The sequence below is a fragment of the Paroedura picta genome, chromosome 4 (assembly GCF_049243985.1).
Source record: "Paroedura picta isolate Pp20150507F chromosome 4, Ppicta_v3.0, whole genome shotgun sequence".
In the NCBI taxonomy this organism is placed as follows: domain Eukaryota; kingdom Metazoa; phylum Chordata; class Lepidosauria; order Squamata; family Gekkonidae; genus Paroedura; species Paroedura picta.
Window position 1 is genome coordinate 42,727,474 of NC_135372.1, and position 21,316 is coordinate 42,748,789.

General features: G+C 43.0%; 1 protein-coding gene across 2 annotated transcripts in view; it reads left to right on the plus strand.

Annotated features, from left to right (window-relative positions):
- HMCN1 (hemicentin 1) overlaps positions 1-21,316 on the plus strand; it is a 287,686-nt gene that overhangs the window by 150,026 nt on the left and 116,344 nt on the right. For both annotated transcript variants that reach the window (XM_077332660.1, XM_077332659.1), the window contains 8 exons: positions 1,268-1,549; positions 3,781-3,889; positions 5,332-5,501; positions 7,111-7,265; positions 12,182-12,305; positions 15,609-15,710; positions 18,452-18,628; positions 20,895-21,046. In XM_077332660.1, coding sequence (XP_077188775.1) covers positions 1,268-1,549; positions 3,781-3,889; positions 5,332-5,501; positions 7,111-7,265; positions 12,182-12,305; positions 15,609-15,710; positions 18,452-18,628; positions 20,895-21,046 — 1,271 coding nt within the window. The remainder of the gene's footprint in view (positions 1-1,267; positions 1,550-3,780; positions 3,890-5,331; positions 5,502-7,110; positions 7,266-12,181; positions 12,306-15,608; positions 15,711-18,451; positions 18,629-20,894; positions 21,047-21,316) is intronic.

The following is a 21,316-nucleotide window of genomic DNA, read 5'->3' on the forward strand; positions in this document are numbered from 1 at the left end:
TCGCGAGGGCACCATTCAGAAGTGATTTTCTAATTTCTAGCCCATCCAGATCACAGAAATAGATGTTGCCATATTTTAAGTGAATTGTCATGGTATATGGTGGGAGTATTCCCTGTCCTCTCACAGAATAATAACTGCGTATAGGGAAACTATGGTGGCTAGATACAAGAGATGCCAGCCTCCCAGTGGAATTTGGGGATCCTCCAGATTTACAGCTCATCTCTAAACTACAGAGATCAGTTCACATGGAGAAAATGGCTGCTTTGGAGCATGGACTCTAGGGTCCATTCTGCATACATTGGGTAATGCACTTTCAGTGTGCTTTTGCAGTGGGATTTTCTTGTGGAGAACAGGAATACCTACTTCTAAAGTGCATTGAAAGTGCATTATCTAACATGTGCAGAATGATCCCTGCCTTCCCCAGGCACCATCCCAAATCTCCAGCACTTTCCCAGCCTGAATCTGGCAACTCTACCCCCAGCAACCATACTAGATACTTAAATGTGCATAAAGGACATTTCCATTCTCATGTATTCTTCTATGTTGTGTTACAAGGGCCATGGGGGAATGGGGAACAAAGTATTGCTTTGAGGACCCAAGAACCAAGGCAGTACACCTTTCTCATTTTGTTCTCATGGCGTTAAGAGAAGAAAACAACATAGAATCTAGGATTGCCAGTTTTGGTCTGGGAAATTCCTGGAGATTTGGAGACAGTGCTTGGGGAGGGTGGAAATGAGGAAGGGGTGAGAAGCTTAGCAGAGCTTGGGTTCTACAAAATCCACTCTCTAAAGCTGCCATTTTATACAGGGGAACTGATCTCTGTAGTTTAGAGATCAGCCGTAATTCCCAGAGAACTCCCTCTTCTCCCTATATTGTCTGGGCAGACTGCTTAAATTTCCACGTGTCAGAGATAGCTGGGATCCTCTCTAGGAATCCAAAGTTGATCACTATAACCCTTTGTGTGGCTTGAAATCATAGGAAGTGATTTCCTGCCACAAGAAAGCACTTGGATTACTAGAAAGGATATTTCCTTTAAGGACTGAGTTGCTTCCCTGCCTTTCCCAACACACACACACAAATGCGAGTTTGTATCCCTGTCTCAATCACATTTTCCATCTTCCCCTTCCCCCAAGGAGATCAGAGCAATGCAGGCCTATGAGGAAGGTTAGGTTGCCTCCAAAGTCATTCAGTAAGCTTCATAACAGAATGGGGATTAGAATATATCGAATCACTCACAAGACGCTTCTTTCCTTTTCTATTCCTCAAGTTCCTCCAGTCATTGAAGGTGACTCTGAAACAGCCCATAGCAAACAAGTTGTTGCTGGCAGTTCGCTGGTTTTGGAGTGTAATGCCGCTGGCAACCCTCCTCCTCTGCTTACCTGGTTAAAGGATGGAGTTCCTGTGAAAATCAGTGACAATCTCCACATTGTGGCTGGGGGAAGGAGACTGGAGATCTTGAATGCCGGGAAAGCTGACCATGGTCAGTATATATGTGTGGCTACCAGCATAGCAGGAGAAAAGGAGATCAAGTATGATGTGGAAATCCTAGGTATGTAGTCAACATTGCATTTAAGTTGTGCTTTCTGTTTTACTTGTTCCCAGATTTACATTCCCATAAGTATAAGACTTGCTTTAGTTGCTACAGAATTCCTCTGGTCCCAATCTATATTACGACTGTAACCGATAAGGTGGCAGCCAATGGGAGGAGTTGGAGAGGCAAGGATATGGGTGTATGTGAGATCATCAACATTGACTTCTGGGTACTACTTGGAAGTAACAATGGGTTATTCTAGGAATTGTGATGGGTTATTCTTGGAATTATGATTTTCATGTCCAGGTTGCACCTGGAAGTGACATGCCGGAGCAGAGGGTACCAGTGGGTTTTAAAAATACTTCCCCACCCCCCACTACAGGTGATCACTACAGGTGATGCCTCCCGCAATTTTCATAGTGGGCTGTTCCTCATATTTTGTGCACATATTCAACTTGGTATCACTGGGTGATCAGTGAACTCTCCTAGTCATTTGGGTCTGCTCTTTCTCTAAAGTTCCTTTGGCTTACATCATCATGAGTCAAGCTCTGACCTAGATAGCCAAGGCAAACCCTTTCTCATCAGATCATGGAAGCTAAGCAGGGCTGACCCGGACTACTATTTGGATGGGAGACCTCCAAGGATTTGGGTGCTAATTCCTCAAACAACACTAGGGGTCATGAAATGGATGCAGGCAATGGCAAACCACCTCTAAACATCCCTTGCCTGGCTACCAGATAATCCTCACAGCTCCTGAGTAGACATGCCATACAATCTGTTCCACTTAATATTTTCCTTGGAGGAGGAGCGTGTCTCATGGCTTAAGTGCCACTCAGCTCTTAACACCCACTCAGGACGACTGTCCTACCCCTGAGTGCCTCCTCCTCCTCCAACCGGCTTGCCTGCCTGTCCAGCAGCCAGCCAATTACCTTCCGTCGCCAACCCCTGACTCCCTCCTCCCACCTCCCTCTGAGGTTTGGAGGCTGTAGATCCCTGCCGCGTGAGAGCTGTCCCTGCTGGTGGGCTCCTTAATAGCTGCCTGCAGCCTTTCCATGTCATGGGGGGGAGGGGGAGGCTGTCGGTTGTTCCACTCCACCCCCCTAATCTAGCGCCCGTTGGATTCCTGAATGCAATGGGCTTAACCCATAGTAAATAAACAAATCATGAGTCAAATTCACATGCAGGGTTGTTGGCGTGATGAAACTGATTTCCTCAGTCGGAGATCAGACTGTGGCACAAGAGCTGGTGCTGCTTTGAAGCGAGTCTTCATAATTATGCTCTTGTATTGCCTGCACAGCTTGTACACAAATAGGTCATCACAAATCCCATATAGGGATTTTCATTCCTTGTAATAAAGCATCCATTTACACTGATTTTTTTTTAATCACGTAAACATTATTAGGCTCACGCTGTACCTAACCTACATAATCGGCTTACATCTTCTCAGCTCTGCTACTGATTTTTTAAATTTAAAAATAAGAAAATGCAGCTATGCTGCAGTGTCAGCCTGGTGCACTGACAATTAACAGTAAAGCCAGGAAGAAGATTACACAGTGAATTGTCAAATCTTTTCACAGCCGGAGTCAACTGGTTGTTTTGGGTTTTTTGGGCTGTGTGGCCATGGTCTGGTAGTTGTAGTCCTTGATGTTCTGCCACTAACCGTGGCTGGCATCTTGAGAGGTAGGACATGGCAAGATGGGAATCTCTCTCCGTGCCAGAATGTTACACATTCCAAAGATTACACTTTCATCAGGCACAAATGATTCTGGAACACAGAAATAATCCGTTGCCAGTTTCCCAAGCCTTGGAAACTGTTTGAAGGTTTACAGCAATATATACGTGTGTATCAATGTTAAATAAATCCTTGTCATTTGAACCTTTAAACTTTTAGTGTTTCAAATCCCAAGGAGCACGAGTCTCCAGCGATCTAATCTCCCATCCAAAGAAACTTTATAAAGGAAACTTGGTAAAGTTTCCCTTGAATTTTCCATCCCTCAAGAAAGAGAGAAGCGTGAAACACTAAATATTGGTTTTGAAGTCTGGCAGTATTCCTCACAGACATAAAACTGTGTCAGGCCACAGATCAGTCTGTTCCACTCTGACTGGCAGCTGCTCTCTCCGAGTCACAGGCAGGGGCCATTCACGTAACCTCCTACCAGATATTTATGCCTGTAGATGCTGGGGATTGAACAAAGGACTGCCTGCCTGCAAAGCACTGATTGTGCCCCCTGTTCTGGTTTTCTGATTAGTGCCGCCAAGTGTGGAAGGAGGAAATGAATCTTCAGACTATATTGTGATCCTTCACAGCCCTTTGGAGTTGGACTGTCCAGCAACAGGAACACCTTTGCCAGCAATCACGTAAGGAGCGGAAGGGCAATTTCAAAATATGCAGGAATTGGCGTGAGATTTGCCTGGGAGTAAAGGTTTAAATATAGTTTGACCATGTGCTAAAAAAGAAAGGACATGACAAGACCTTGTATGCTCCCTCTTTTCTCAGGGTAATGTCCTTTTGCTTTAAGGGGGACCAAATACTCTTAACATGGTATAATCCAATTAGATTTTTGTTGTTGTTGCATGGGCTAGATAGAAAAGAATTGCCTTCAGGAGTCAAACCACAGATTTACTCTCAGGTTTCCAAAAGCATTCAAAATGTCCTGTGATATATAATTCCCCCCTTCCCATTTTTCCTTGCTGTGTCCCTTCCACTTAAAAATTTCTGTAGGAATTGTGATTGGGTTTCATGCTTTATCTTCAAGAGGTTTTTTTCCCCTCTCCAGTATGGCTTGGAAAGCCAACAGAGCCAAATGGAAATTTGTATGTCAACTCCAATTTATTGTATGCTAATAAATATGACTAGGTCAGATGTCAATAGGTAAGGTGCAAGTTTTCATGCTTGGCAAAGATGGTACAGTGCTAAGCAGGCATTCAGAATCACACCCAGGGTTTACTCTTGACAGTGGTCAAAGGTGTTAAACAGACCCCATCAAGAGCTGGGAGTTGTACTAAATTCCCAACAGCATGCCTGCCCAGCCAGAAACCTCTGTCTTAGCTGGATTTAACTTCAGCTGATTTTACATGAGCCAGTCTACCACATCCTCCAAACACTTGGCCAAAGAATCTGGGGGTGTAGGCGTTAGTCACCCATCAGCAGAAATAGCAGAGATACAGTTCATTTGAGGTATAGCAGTTTGATACAGGAAGAGTTAATATGTCTGGAGCAACCTAGAGTGGTGCATTCAGGCCTAGAAAGTATTCATTAGCAGCTTGAACGGACAGAACTGGAAACTGAAACGTAATGTGCAAAAGGCACCAGTTGTAGCAGTTCTTTTGTGGTGTCCTGCTTAGGTTGTTGAACTCAAATGGGGGGGGGGGGGGTGCTGTTGAGGTTCCTGGCCAGTCACTCTCTTTCCACATAACTTATCTCACAATGTTGTCGTGAGTATAAAATAGAGGAAGGAGGAACTGTGAACCCCTGTGAGCTACTTGGAGGAAAAGTGGCATTTCCTATGCTCATCACAGGGGTTGATGTCCTGCACTCCCGAGACGAACACATTAGGCCATAATTACTCATTAATCTAGGTCTTGGCCCTTATCTCTCTCCTAGTTTATATTTTGTAAACAGGTGTGCTATGTGTTCTAAAGCAGTGTTCCCCAACCCCCGGGCTTCGGACCTCCCGTGCCTCCGTGTCCCCCCCCTCCCCGGCCCGAAAAAGGTTGGGGACCACTGTAAGGCATACAGCCTTATATGTGTTCTAAGGCATATAACATACATTTTTAGAGATATGATTTCTGTTCTCTAGATGGTTGAAAAATGGCCAACCCATCGAAAGTGGAGCTGGATATAAGATCTTATTCAACGGACACAAGTTTCTCATCTCACGAGCAGAAGTCTCAGACACTGGCCATTATCAGTGCATAGCAACAAACAAGGCAGGGGATCACAAAAAAGAATTTGATGTGACTGTGCATGGTGCGTACTGTGTTGAATGGTTTTTAAGAATCCTTAGAATGTTACCATTGTCGTTTGGGGGAGAAAACAGTGCTCCTTCAGAAACCTCAAGCCACACGAGACAAGTCCACACCGTGACTCTATCCCATGCTAGTGATTGCTGCAGACAATGATGCGTATGTATGTGTGCATGCAACATGAACAGTAGCTACTGTACTGTGACAGTAATATCAGAAGAAATTCTAATGGTCAGATATACATCTGCCATCAAAAAGGAGGATGTCTATGAACCAGTAGCCATGGTGACCGAGGTAAACCTCCACATCCCAGAGCTAGGAGGCAATATCAGAGAAAGGCCTCAGCCTCTGTGCCTTGGCTGTCCAGAAGAACTGGTTGGCCAGTGTGCAAGACAGGATGCTGAAGTAGATGGACCATTGGTCAGATTAATAAATGCTCTTCTTGTGTTCTTATACAGTGAATTTCCCTTCCTACTCTTTATTTTATTGAAATATGTATGCTTGAGGCTGCTGCTAAGTGAAAACAATACCATAAAATCATAACAATAATAAATTATCTATATAAAAACAAAACAAGCTATTAAAACACAATTCTCTGGGGCACCTAAAGAAATTTACCTATTCTGCAGTATTTTGTGTTTCCATATCGTTGCTCCACAATGTGGACTGCTGATGTAAGGAAACTCAGAAATCTATGATGTCAAGACAGGGGCAAATTGCCCTAGTGATTAAAGAAGAAGATATTAAACACATGGTTGTCATTTTCAGTGGCAGTCATGCATTCAGTATATAGCATTGGCCAGAAGAGGAGCCCCAGTTGTCCCTGAAACCCAACCTCAACCAAAGACCTGGTGGAAGAGCTCTGTTTTACAGGCCCTGCAAAACTGAGATAGCTCCATCATGGCCCTCAGCTCTTCCAGGAGCTCATTCGACCAGGTCTGGGCCAGGACCAAAAAAGCCTGGGCCAGGTGTGCTTCTCTGGGGCCAGGGACCAGTAGTGGATTCACGCCCACAGAGCGAATAACTCTGGGGAGCATAAGCAGACAAGTGGTCCCTCAGATAGGCAGGGCCCAAGCCGCAGATGGCCTTAACGGTTAATACCAAAACCTTGAACCTGATCTGGGCCACAACCGACAACCAATGCAGCTGCTTCAGAACAGGCTGAATATGGGCCCTCCAAGATGTACCAGTGAGGACCCTGGCAGCTGCATTTTGTACCAGCTGTAATTAAAAAATAATAGACAAGGATAGGCCTACATAGAGCAAGTTACAGAAATCTAATCTAGAGGTGACCGTTGCATGGATCACTGTAGCCAGACAGTCCGAGGGCAGTTAGGGCACTAGTAGCCTTGCCTAGTGAAGATGGAAGAATGCTGTGCGGGCTACACCTGTGACCTGGGCCTCCATCAAAAGGGAGGCATCCAGAATCACACCCAAATTTCTGGGCAAGAGCTTGATGTTAAGCTGCACCCCAGCCAGAGTGAGGTGCAAGGTTTTTGCTTCACTTGTTCTGACTACATGCAGGTCTGTAGTAGTGGGAAGAACTAATCTGATGCAGATTACAATATTATATTTTGAAGCTATTGCATAATGTTCTTCATTGGTTTCTGCAGTCCCTCCAGCAATCAAATCCACTGGGCCTTCTGAGAGATCTGTAGTCCTACACAAGCCAGTAAAATTGCAGTGCATCTCCAATGGCATTCCCACCCCCTCTATTACCTGGTTAAAAGACGGTAGGCCTGTGAACACAGCTCGAGAAAATATAAGAGTGAGTACCAAGCTTTGATTCATTAACAGTTTTAACAATGAGCAGCTGTTGCCCTATTGGGTCAGAGGATTCAGAGGCAAGAATTTTTTGGGTGCAGAATCATACTAGCTTTTATTTATTTATTTATTTATTTATTTATTTATTTATTTATTTATTTATATTATATACTGCCCTCCCTGAAGGCTCAGGGCGGTTTACAGGAAACAGGAAAAAGATACAGATAACATATGATAACAACATGTGATAACAGCAATAACATAACAACAATAACCTTAACATGTTAACAACAATAACATTAGAGAATGAAAGAACTGTAAAAGAGCCTCAGCTCAACTCTTACTGGGACCCAGTGGGTTAGGCAAATTAGTAGCAGTCATCGTAGGGGGGGCTTGGGGGCAATTGGAAGTGATGGATTGGGTCAACCTCAACCAAATTTGAATGGAATGCCACTCTTCAGAAAAGTGGAGTGTGTGATCGTTGATTTTATAAAGAGATCCAAGCTAGTCACTGCATTTTTAGTAACTACAATACATAGTCCCCCCCCCCGTTTTTTTTTATTTTCTAACTCCTGTGATAAATATTGAATATATTTTGTTTTATAGCTGTGTCCCAAAAGCTGGAATCCTAATCTTTCTTGTAGGAAAATTGAGATAACTGAAGGAAAAGATCTATAGTGAGGAGTGTTCTGATCAAGCAAGCCCAGGATCGAGAGATCCAATATCTGGTAACCAAACAGGGTTGCCAATACTGCTTTGGGAAATTCCTGAAGATATTGGGAATGGAGTCTGGGTTGGGTGGAGTTTGGAGAGGTGTGGGACCTCATTGGGGTGTTGTGCCACAGATTACATCCTCTAAAGCAACTATTTTACCCAGAAGAATTGATCTCTATTATCTGGAGATAGATCACAATACAAAAAATTAATTAAACAAAAAAAGCTCGAACATGCCAAATCCTTATGGAAAGAATTAGATCGGGCGGTTTCTGAGAAAAATGACTCACGCTTTTGGGCACTAGTCTCCAATAGTTTAAACACCTGGTCCCATCATCTGGAGGCTCAAATACCAGCTAAAGATTGGGCCCTGCATTTTAGCAAGGTCTTTGGAGCCCATTTGGCTTCACCCCCAACAGCCATGTCACATTTACAACATATCCCTCCTGATCTAACAGATCTCCCAGTTTGGCCCACAGTTTCAGAGGCTGAAATCAAAGGCCTGATCTCCTCATTGACATCTGGTAAGTCCCCAGGGGAAGATCTGATCCCTACAGATCTTTATAAAGCCTTTCCATCATGGTGGTCTCCTATACTAGCAAAAACCTTCTCGCAAATTAACAATACAGGCCAAATCCCCCCTGGATGGAAACTTAGCATTGTTGTGCCCATTTACAAAAAAGGGGACAAATCAGCTCCAAATAACTATAGGCCTATTAGTTTGTTGGACATAGCAGCAAAACTGTACAGTAAGTACTTACTGATTAAGCTGGAGGAATGGGCAGATGAAAATCATATTTTATACCCACATCAAGCTGGATTCAGAAAGGGCTTTAGTACTATTGACCAATGTCAGATACTTCAGCAACTGGTCTATTCAGGGATAAATGGCCCTAAGAAAGTGTTGTACGTTGCATTCGTTGACTTGGCCGCAGCTTTTGATTCTATAGACAGGCAGCGTCTATGGCAAAAATTAGCAGACTTGAACATTGATAGGCGGCTCCTATTTCTGCTGCGGGAGTTGCACTTTGACACTTATGCTCAAATTAGAGTGGGAATTTCTGGCTCCCTAACCAACAAAATTCCAACATGCAAGGGCGTCAAGCAGGGATGTGTGTTGGCTCCCCTGCTGTTTAATTTATACATTAACAACATTGTAGAAAGACTCTCTGGCCCACAATTTGTTTCTCCCATACTAGGAGGTCAAAAAATATCTATTTTACTTTACGCAGATGACATGGCCCTAATTTCCCTCACAAAAATTGGGATGCAAAGACTACTACAACAACTTGGTGGTTATTGTAAAGAAGAAGGTCTTAAAATAAACTACGATAAGACAAAAGTAATGGTCTTTAGAAAAAGGGCCAAAAAGTTCTCTTGGAGCATATCTGGAAATTCTGTTAGCCAGTGCAACTCATTTAAATATCTGGGTATCACATTTAGTGAGAGGCTGAATTGGAAACTTCATCTGGACACCATTAGAGCCTCTGCAACACGCCTAGTGGGCACTATTCTGAAGTTTTATTATATAACAGGAGACTTCCTCATCGATCCAGCCCTCAAATTATACAAGTGCAAGGTTATCCCCCATCTTTTGTATGGAGTAGAGGTCTGGGGATGGAAGGAAAACTTCATACCTAGGCTAGAATCTGTTCAAAATATATTCTTAAGGCGAATTCTAGCCCTACCTAGGGGAACTCCGGCTGTTTTGATGAGGGCAGAAACAGGTCTGCCTTCTCTTAGTGCCCGAGTACATTTGGCAATTTTAAAACAGTGGAAAAACCTCAGGTTAGCCAACATAAACAAATTTAGTCATCAGTCCTTTAATATAATGTTATCTAAGGATCCAGCACGGCATTGCCTTATTAATAGCCTTATTGCACGCTACTCCATCCCCGATGACCTCCTAAATCCTTCAGCTAATAACTCTCACCTTAGAGACTGGATCTTCAAAAGTGATGCCCAGTTAGACAGAATGCAAATTTTGGAAATTAAGACAGCAACATGGTTTAAGCGGTTTAAATATGACCATCGTAGATCCTCTTATCTAATGAAGATCAGTAACCATAATCTCAGAGTAGCTTTTACATCACTTCGATTCGAAACGATGCCTACAGAGGTACTGGCGGGTCGATTTAGCTGTACGCCAAAAAACCAGCGTTTCTGTATTTGTGGTGCACAAGCTCTGGAGGATTTACCCCACTACATCTTTGACTGCTTACTTTATGCTCAACCCAGAGCCAAATTCCTCAATGAGACCGTACGGGTTTCTAACCTTCACTCCGTTGCTGAAAAGATAATCTATCTTTTATCTGACCAGGTTGATGATGTAACATATAAAACCGCCCTATTTGCCTTGGCTGCAAGGAAAATAAGGGCCAATGTTACAACCACTAAGGCAGCCTCTTAACACTCTTGCACTTTGTATGCTGTTTCAGTTTTTTGGTCTTAAATTTTATATTTTTATACAGTTCCTTTTATTCTATTTTACTGTTTGTAAATTTGTATTTTATATTTTGTAAAGGCCTATGGCTATATACAAATAAATGTATCTTATCTTATCTTATCTGGAGATTAGCGGTAATTCTGGGAGATCTTCAGACCTCATCTGGAGGCTGGCAGCTCTATAACTAAGTGCATGTATTTTCCCTATTAGAAATGGGCATAGACCAGGATACATGAGATAATACCCCCACCACTGCGAAATACCCTTACCTAAGATCTTCTGGTAGAATCTTGCTGTTGGGACTTTTGGGTTAGACTGTGTCCCTCCAGAGAAATAGAGCTACAGGGTAACAGCATTTTAAAAGTATGCAGTTATTAGTTATCTTTGTGGATGAGGCAGAGATTCAGTCTCACAGTGCTTTGAGGTTTAAAAGAATGAGTAAGCTTTACTGGAAAGATTATTTACAGAAATATATCATATTCATCTGCTTCAGTCTCCTTCCTGAAACAGTGCTAAAGCTTAAAAGGTAGTTACAAAGGAAGCACATTGCAAGCCCCTATGGCTGGCTCAAGCAGACTGCATACCTACAAATCAATGGATGAAGAAAACAGAAAGCCCAATAGAATCTGCTCCTTGCTTCAGAGTACACACACACACACTGATCTGCTCTACCTAAAGTGAGCAGGAGCCCACCTTAACCAGAGGAATCTCCAGCCATTGCAACCTCATCTGTGACTACTTGATGCACACAGGTACTACTTAGTTGCTTAAACAGCTTAACAACAGCCCTTGAAGGCTAACTTCACCAAATTTATTTATTTATTTATTAATTATTTGATGATCTTTAGACTGCCCTCCCGGAGGGCCAGCTCAGCAAATTACTTTCTGATTGTAATTCCAACACTTGCCTACAATCTCACGCTGACTAAGGAGAGGTGGGGTTCTCCTAGAATTACAACTGATCTTCAGAGGCTGGGTCCTGTGGCATCAATCCTCACAAAGTCCCCCCTCCCCAAACTCTGCCCTTCACATACTCTGTCCCCAAATCTCCAGGAATTTCCCAAGCTGAACTTGGAAACCCCATTGGGCACGTGAGATATAGTCATTTCAACTACTTCACCTAGAGTTTGGAATTTACTGCTCCAGAAGGCCTGCTTGGGCCCCTTTCTTCTGGCAGCTAAAAGGAATCAGGTTTTTCAATGTGGGATTAAATTCTTGAAAAGGCAATTGGAGCCTAGAAAGCCTTTCATGTTGCTGCTCCCCCCCCCCCTGTTTTTCTTGATGTTTCTGTCAGTTTTTGCTTTCACTATGGTTGGTGTGTAATCTTATCTTCTTTTGATATATTTTATGATGCATTTGGTGTGTTTTTTTTAATGTTGTTAGCTGCCTTGGTTCCTACACATATAGTGGAAAGTTGGATATGAGTGCTTTAAACACATAAATAAATTCCCAGTAAACAAAAAGGCCAAGTTCAAAAATAGTATCCTGAATCTTAGTCTTTCTAGTTCCAAGCGTGCAAACATAATGTTTATCCAGTCTGCAAAATGTACCCTGGAATGTTAACTGTGAACTTCTGCATTTTTGAGCATCAGACCAGCAGTTCCTCCCCCACCCTCAGTCCAATATGGTTACAACATGAAAGAAGAATGGGGTTTATGGAAATTGTGCTAGTGTGCATACATGCTTTTGTAAATTTCATTGATTTTGGGGGAACTTTTCATTTCATTGGTTTGTGTCTTGCCTTTGCTATTCTGGAACAGCTGGAATCTTCAGGCCGCATTCTGCAGATTGCCAGAGCCTTGGTGGAAGATGCTGGCAGATACACCTGTGTAGCAACAAACGCAGCAGGGGAAGCTCAGCAACACATTCGGCTGCATATATATGGTAATGGTTTTCCAGACTACTGGCTTAATGAGTCCTATTGATTATATTAATCCTCCCGACCACACAAATCAAGCCAGTTCTTGTTTTCAGTTCCTCCTCTTTTGAAAGCACCTGAAAAGCTTTCTACACCTCCAGTCACTTTAGAAGTTTAGCCTTTCACCATCATTGTCATGTCTATAATTACTTGTCTAAAGCTAAGGACCAGTTCTCATTGAGGTGGTAAACCTACATCTGGGCTATAAATTATTTCAAGTGATGGTTCACATGAGTCTTTTATCCAGTACAGGAAGAGTTACCTCCAAATAGAACAGCAGCAAGACAAAAAGAAGGCAAAACTGGAAGCTTTCTCCTTGACATATCACTTCAGTGAGAACTAGGCCAGGGAATGTGCAAGACTAGTTTTGGTGTAATTTTTTTTGTACACAGCAAATGGCCAGAGAAGCACAAGGACTAACCCCTGCAGACACCCCTCAGAGGGGTACAAATAGGGTCAGAGCCATAACTAGCTAATTCTGCAACTGAGGCAAGTAAATAAAATTATACCCCCTGTGTTCCATAGCAATTAATTTGGTAAGAAGGTAATAGATACATAACACAAGTAATAATAACCTGTTTGGTTTCATATATTTCTCTGCACCTCTCATCATTGTGTGCCCAAGGCAAGTGCCTTGACCTTGTTACAGCTCTGGGTATGGCCACGTCTACCAAAGGTGCCTGCTGGTCTTCAATGAAGTAAAGAAAAATCATCCTCACTCTGTTTAAACTGGGCAAACCAGAAAACATTAGATGATACATGATTGGTTCATCCATTTTTCTTTTTAAAAATTGATAAATAGCAACTATGAAGAGGTGAGATGAATAGTAGGCATAACCCTTTCCTCCTGCACCATTTTCTTGACCTGTGTGCACCCCTGTTACTATTGTTGGTGTAGTGGTTAAAAATGGCGGTTTCTAATCCGGCAGGCCGGGTTTAATTCCCTGCTCCTCCATGTGCAGCCAGCTGGGCCTTGGGCTAGTAACAGTCTTGATAGTTCTGTTCTCCCAGAGCAGTCTCTCTCAGCCACACCTACCTGATTGGATGCCTGTTGTGGGGAGAGGAAGGTAATTGTAAGCCTCTCTGAGACCCCTTCTGGTAGTGAAAAGCAGGGTATAAAGCCTAGTTCTACTTATCTTCTTCTCAATGTCGCAGATACAGTGCTGCAGGAGATTGAGAATGGAAATGTAGTGTGGAGGAAATGGTTATATTTCTGTTACCTGTGCTGCATACTTCATTGGATTTGTCCCATCCCCTCCTGTGGAAGAGCTGCCTGTTTTGTTTGTTTCTGAGGCCTTTAGCATAATTCTCTAACAGAAGGTCAGAGTGATTATGTAGACTGGACACAATCATGTCAAATTCTGTCATTTATAGATGCATGTAGAATGTGTTGTATGCCTGGCATGGGAGTCAAAACATCCGTCAAAATACAAGACAAAGTTCTATTGTCAGAAAATTCTGAAGGAAGGCCTCTTCCAAGAAAAAAAATCTTGCAAAGGATTCTTTAATATTGAATCCAATTCCTGGTAGACTTGAAATATCTGCCCCCCGCCCCCCATGGATCAGTGATATTTTACTTGGCATACTTGCCAGATATTCATAATGGTTGATAGAGATCCTGATGTCTTTTGATGAACTCTGGGCTATCCTGAGGAGAAACTGAGGTGTGTAGGAACTGATCTTGGAGCTGGTAGAAATGATTTTTTGGGCCCAAAGACCAAAACCTCTATAACTACTTGTGATGATGTTGGTGTGCCAACAAATGGAATGGATGTGGCTAGGCGGGGAATGGAGAGACAAGACTCACATGCGCTCAGATATACCGAGACAAAGCCAAGCCTCAGAGATTCAACTTATTTATTAATTTTATTAATTTTATTTTTATTTTGCTCTCTTCCATTGGTCTTGCGGCAGTTCACACAAAATAAAACAGTAAAATACAATAAAACACCATAAACACCACTTACAACAATAAATAAATAGATAGATGGCGACCTCTTACTCAACATATGATCTCCAATCCCTTCCCTCCTTCCTCCTCCCCATTCACCTGGTGGGTCAAGTTTTCTACCGCTGGGAGCGAGGAGCCAGATCTAATAGACATTGGGGGAGGGATCCTCTGATGAAAACACTGGCGTGGTGGAAGAGCACCATCTTGCATGCCCTGCGGAAAACGGACAACTTGGACAGGGCCCTCAGCTCTTCCAGGATCTCATTCCACCAGGTTAGGGCCAGGACTGAAAAAGCCCTGGCCCAGATCGAGGCCAGGTGGATGTCCTGAGGGCCCGGGACAACCAGTAAATTCATATCCACAGAGCGAAGAGCCCTGCAGGAGGCATAAGCAACCAAGTGGTCCCGCAGATAAGTGGGATCCAGGCCGCATATAGCCTTAAAGGTCAGTACCAATACCTTGAACTTGACCCAGAAGCAGACTGGTAACCAGTGTAGATGACGAAGCACCGGCTGAATGTGGGCCCTCCAGGGTGTTTTAGTGAGGACCCTAGCAGCCGTGTTTTGTACCAGCTGCCATTTCCAGATGAAAGCCAAGGGTAGGCCTGCGTAGAGCAAGTTACAGAAGTCTAATCTGGAAGTGACTGTTCCATGGATCACTGTGGCCAAATGGTCAGAGGACTGGTAGGGCACTAGTAGCCAGGCTTGGATCCAAATGCACATGTCCAGAGGTAATGATGACATAAGTTATGCGCATCACATTCTCCCAGCATTGCCAATACCTCAAGGGCTTGTGTTGGTTGCTTGTTTTTTTTTTTGTTTTTTTTAAGACGTAAATGCTATGCTAAATTGTCTGGTATGCCACTGTTTTGCACATGGGTCATGGGTTGCTTCCCCCTAAGCTATGGTATCTTTCCTCCATTCCTATTCCCCAACCCGATATTGACTCCATGTGTGTGGTATGAGGTACCCCATCCTACAGAATCATAGAATCATAGAGTTGGAAGGGGCCATACAGGCCATCTAGTCCAACCCCCTGCTCAACGCAGGATCAGCCCTAACCATCCTAAAGCACCCAAGAAAAACATCCTATGAAAAAAGGTCGAAACGCCAGTAGATTCTGAGCTGCTCTGCATGTGGCAGTATGTTTTCATGGCCCGTTCTCTGAGTCACAGCAACGTTCTCTTTCCCGCAAAAAAATCTAGTATTTCTGTGACAAGGTCATGGAAACTGCAGCATACAGGCCAAGCACAGGAAAGAAGAGTCTGTACACAGTGTGGCTGAACAATCATTAAGGCCATGCTTTTCTCCTTTTTTAGAGCCACCCAGTCTGAAGGATGCAGGGAAGATGATCAACGAGACTGTGGTTATGAACAATCCAATACAACTGGAGTGCAAAGCTTCTGGAAATCCTCTGCCAGGTATGTGTGTAAGTGCTGTCAAGCCACAGCAGCTTATGGTGAGGCAAATGAGAAGCAGAGATGGTTTCCTCTTGCCTTTGCAGAGTCTTCCTTGGTGGTTTCCCTTCCAAGTATTGACCCTGCTTAGCTTCCGAGATGATGAGATCAGGCTATACCATGCCTTCCCTCCTCAGCCAGGCATGGTGGCGTGGTGGAAAGTACTGTCAAGTCATAGCTGATTTATGGCAACTTCAATGGGTTTTCAAGGCCAGAGATGTTCAAAGGTGATTCGCCATTGCCCGCTTCCACACCATGACCCTGCTGTTCCTTGGAGGACTCTCTTCCAAATATAAGCCAGGACTAACTGTGCTTAGCCTCCAGTATCTGATTAAATCAGGCTAGCCAGGTATACTCATCCTCAAAAATGATCTTCAACAATTAAACCATAAATAATCAATTAAAGAGAGCCAGTTTGGTGTAGTGGTTAGGATTGCGGACTTCTAATCTGGCATGCCGGGTTCGATTCTGCGCTCCCCCACATGCAGCTAGCTGGGTGACCTTGGGCTCGCCACGGCACTGATAAAACTGCTCTGACCAGGCAGTGATATCAGGGCTCTCTCAGCCTCACCCACCCCACAGGGTGTCTGTTGTGAGGAGAGGAATGGGAAGGCGACTGTAAGCCGCTTTGAGCCTCCTTCGGGTAGGGAAAAGCGGCATATAAGAACCAACTCTTCTTCTTCTTCTAAATCAGAAACCATAATTATTTATTATTTATTTATTTATTTAGATTTATATACCGCCCTCCCCGAAGGCTCCCCAAATTAATCAGTTTAATATAATTTGGGGTAATTGGAAGAGGGCAGCTACACTTAACCAGTCAACCTGATCCTGCTTCTGTTGAACTCTGTTAAGACAGCTGCTACAGTAGAAGTTTCGTCCACACCAGTTGTGATCCAGCTATAGTCTATTGTGGTTGTTGCAGTGTCTATGGACATTCTACCTGCTCAGGAAGCAGTGCTGTTAAAATATTTGCAGTCCAACTTTGGTGGGAGAAGGGACATTTGTGAGTTGGCTGTGATTAAAGCTTCACCCTGGCCCTAACGTCTGAAGTAGTTTTGTAGTTCAGATTAGAGGTTGAGAAGCAGTCCTCCGGTAACTGAGATGGCTGGAACAAGGTTGCAATGTTAGCAATACATCATGCATTAAAAATTTATCACATAAAGTGTGGATCTACTAAGCACAGGGTGCTCAAACCACTTTCCCCTAGGAGCTCTTTTTACTAAGTAAGAATGGAACTCACTGATTTACAGATCATACCAGTTGATTAACTATGAACAATGCACCAAACGTCTTACACAATCCAATTTAGAGGCTACAGGAGTGAGCCTGAAGAATTTGTTAGATTTCAGAATTGGCTTTGTTGATTTCTTTGACAGAGACAACATGCCATAAACGTGGAGACTAAATGGAATCTGCTTTGGGGCCTGGTCTACCTTCGCTGGCTCCTGCTTCCTCACCATTTCTTCTCACCCTGTAAATGTAGAAACAGATTTCCATGGAACTGCTTTACATATATGTGTGTGTCACTCCATTACTCAGCATTTGATGACTTGCAGCTGAGTTTGTGAACTGTCTCCACTGACAGATGTGAAAATCTTAAGGAAAAAGCTTTTGTCTGTGGTATTTCCTCTGTGCTGTCTCATTCACACATGCAAGTCATCGCTTCCTACACGGAGTGATGAACATGCATTTCAAGACTTTCTGTGAAAGCTGCCCTGAACTTTTTGACATATTTATGGTCATATAGTGTGGTAAGAATCCAGAAGCTACCTCAAGAATTTGGATGACAAGGAACACTTGCCTGGCCTATGAATGAAATTCCATCGTAATATGTGGTGCCATAAACCAAATGGCCGAGTGAGGAGACCAGGAGATGAGTGGGCAACAAAAATACTGCTGAAAATTTTGTGTTCCTCTTGGCACTTTTGTTTGGGATCTCAAAAATGAGACACTCCAGTCCCAAACAATACATAACATTTGGATATGTACGAGCGGTTCCCTTGTGTGAGCCAACTTAGTAGCAGCTGGGTTGGGCCGTGGCAATAAAAGGGGACATTAAAAAAAAGAATCTTTTTTCGTTGCTCTATTTTCTTGGGCTCATTTACCTCCTGGAGCTATTTGCCTCATGAGACAAATGCAACATGTCTTATTATTGAGGCAGGTATCCCTACAAATGCAGGAGAATTCAAACTAAAGCATGTGTGGGTGACATATTTGCTTCAATAAATTCATAAAATTTGCCTATGCAAGGATCCTGTGTAGTAACGTACTATTATTTCCAATTACTCAGATGGGAAAATGAGGCTTAAAGATAAGAATTTAGAAAGTCTACCCCCTTCCCCCCAAAAAAGACTTAATCGAGCACTATGGATTTGAGCAGGAATTGAAATCTTTGTATTGTATTAATTATAGTGGGGTAAATCAACACAATTGGTTTACCCCACTAGGATTAAACCTACAAATAGCTTCAAGTAATTATAATCCAAAGACCACTCACAAACAGAGTGAAAGAGAATAACACTGAAAATAACTGAAACCACCCGAGAACTGTATAACATAGAAAACCCACAGAATATTTGTTTTCCATCTGGGCAGCTTTGGGTGACATTTAAATATTCATTTCATTCAGGATCATGTACATTTATACAGAATGACTACATTTAGTCTGTACTTCAGTCCCATTTGCCTGTTTTTCTTTGCAGTTATCACATGGTACAAGGATAACCGACCTCTCGCCAGCACTGCCAGCATCAGTTTCTTGAACAGAGGTCAGATTGTCGAGATTGAAGGAGCCCAGATCTCCGACACTGGCATTTATAAATGCACTGTGGTGAATGCGGCAGGAATGGCTGAGTTATTCTACAGTCTTCAGGTTCACGGTAAATATTGCCTCATAAAAAGAGAAGCTGGGGATGGTGCAGGGAGAACACCTCTCTTCATTTCATTTGGTCTTTTGAAGTTTTTGTAGTATTAACTTAATATCTGCCAGGTACTTGTTAAAACAGGAGAAAAGCAGAAAGCTTATTTTCTAGCGCTGCCATTATTTAAAATTGGAAACCACTCCATTCCGTACTCGACAGAAGTTTGCACTGTATTCATGTCTGGAAGATGCTATTTCAGCAAACTGCAGGATCAAATGAGACATGACCTCAGAAGATCCATGAATAGACCTGTCATTCTTAAAAGACCCCTGGAGCTGTTGTGGGGGCCTTTGATTCAGACTGGGGCCATGGTGCAGGGGGAGGGGGATCTTCTTTCGCTTCCCATTCCATTTGTTCAGCCTTGACCAACCTCCAAAGCTGGGAGGTGCTCTGTGTGCAATGGGGCAGATGGGGAAGCAAACATGCCCCCCAAAAGGGTCTGGCCCTTCCAGTGGAGAGAAGAAACAAGATTGGGCTGTCATCGTGGTAGCTTCTTGCCTGGCCCAAACAGGGCCTCGACAGCCAACTTACTCAAAGCAAATAAATTGATTTGGACTTGACAGTGGTGATTCATTGATGGATAAAGGGAGCCTTTGACATGCTCAGTGGGACATTAATGCCCAATTATTTTAAACCCCCATACACCCCAGGCTGAATGCAACTGGGCATTTGTTTATCTCCTATTCAGCCCCCTGACTCATGGTCCACCTGCTGTTTGAAGACAGTCCTCCTACTGCTGAATATGCAGGCCTCAAATATTATAGATGTCACTCATATTTTTTGCTCTGTACACCTTGCAGCTGCTGACTGACATCAAGGGTGAGGGTAAGCAAACAAGAAAGAAACAAAGGCGGAGAAAACTCCTGGAATCCGGGGGGGGGGCCCTAAGGGTACCAGCCCCTCCACACCTGATATCAAAGTTTCTTTTTAAAAAAATCACAGTTCAAATCAGCAAATTTAACATTTATTAATATATAATACAAAAAACATATAATAAAAAAACAAGTTCCATAAAACATAAAAAGGATGGATGGGCTGTCAATCCAGTAAATGATTTTTGTACCGTGACCACAGTACTTGGGATCAGGAACACAAGAATGGCCCTAATGGAGTGCCTCTCTCACTGCTCATCTCAACCAATTATCTTCACAGATGCGTGGTCCCTAACGGCCTCTTTGAGAAATAGGCCTGTAAACCCATTCCTAGAATTTGGCATGCCGACTTGCCTGGGCTACGTTCTCTCATTGAGCAAGATTTTAAAAAAAACCTGTATGCAGTTGCTTTTTAAATAGTGACCTTAAACAGTACGTTTCCTGGGGAGACGTTGATAGCCAACAGCAATTAACTCCACCCAGTCATTAATTGCTAGGAAATGTTTGGCGCCAGGGATATTATCTGTAGTTCTGAGCCAAGAAAGCGTGGGGAAAGAGGGGAAAAAAGCAAATCTCAAAACACTTGGACTAGTAATTAAGTACACAGTACAAGCAAACATTTCTCATTATATGAGACGGTGTGTGTGTGGAGGGACAGCTTATAGAACACAAGGGCCCTTAAATGGTGCAAAGTCTTTCTCCTTTGCAATAGTGTGCTCATAATGTAAACTTTATTTACTCCTACAAGCATTCACTTACATGGGGAAAGAAAATAAGGGGGACATCTTGGGATAAGCAGTAAATCTGCTGCCTGTCCTTGGTGACCACAGCCATCATGGGGTTTGTTTTTATTTTAAACACAGTGGGATGTGCTGGAATGTTGGAGGATATCCTGGCAGACTTATCAAAACATGAACTAAATAAACTGTTCTTTAATATGATTCTTATAACCAATATATGAATTGGGGAATTAACTGCAGTTGGTGATATTATGTCTGTGAACTGTGAAATGAGTATAATTTTCTGAGCTGAGTGTCTGGCTTAGGGCTCAAACTGGTCAGACGGAGACTATAATGAGGAATGATCCTAGATCTGTAACTGGTAGGTATGTGGACCCATCAGTAAAGCTGCACACAGATCTTGCCACCAATGTGTGCCCGCTACCTGCATTATTGACCTGTTAAATGTGTGTGCCTGCACAGTGTACAAATGAGAATACAAATCAAGTATACAACAGGAAGCTTTTCTCCTACCTGAAATTTTGTGGAGAAGATATCCTGTGGGTTTTCAACTCTGGTTTATGTGTGTATATTTTCCACAGTTGAATTTTTCTCTCCCTCTCAACTTTTTAGTTCCACCCACTATTTCTGGCAACAGTGAAATGGTGACTGTTGTGGTTAATAATCCAGTGAGATTGGAATGTGAAGCTCGTGGAATACCTGTTCCCATTCTGACATGGTTGAAAGATGGTAGCCCTGTTTCTAGTGTTTCAAATGGACTCCAGGTACTTTGACACAAAGGTTATCGCTTGCATTGCACCGAGCTAGTTAAAGCAATTTATCAAATGAAACCAATCTTGGGTTCTAAGTAAGATGTTGAACTGGTTCCCACAAAGGAAGTCCCACAGATGGCTTTTCATGGAAAACCTATGGCTTGTTTGCCAAAGGACAGAATTCTTTGTCTGCCCTAAGCCTTCACTTGCTTCTCCAAAGTTATTGTTCTTCGGGAATCCACAGTAAAGATATGACCCCATAGAACAAATGGGAATTTGATT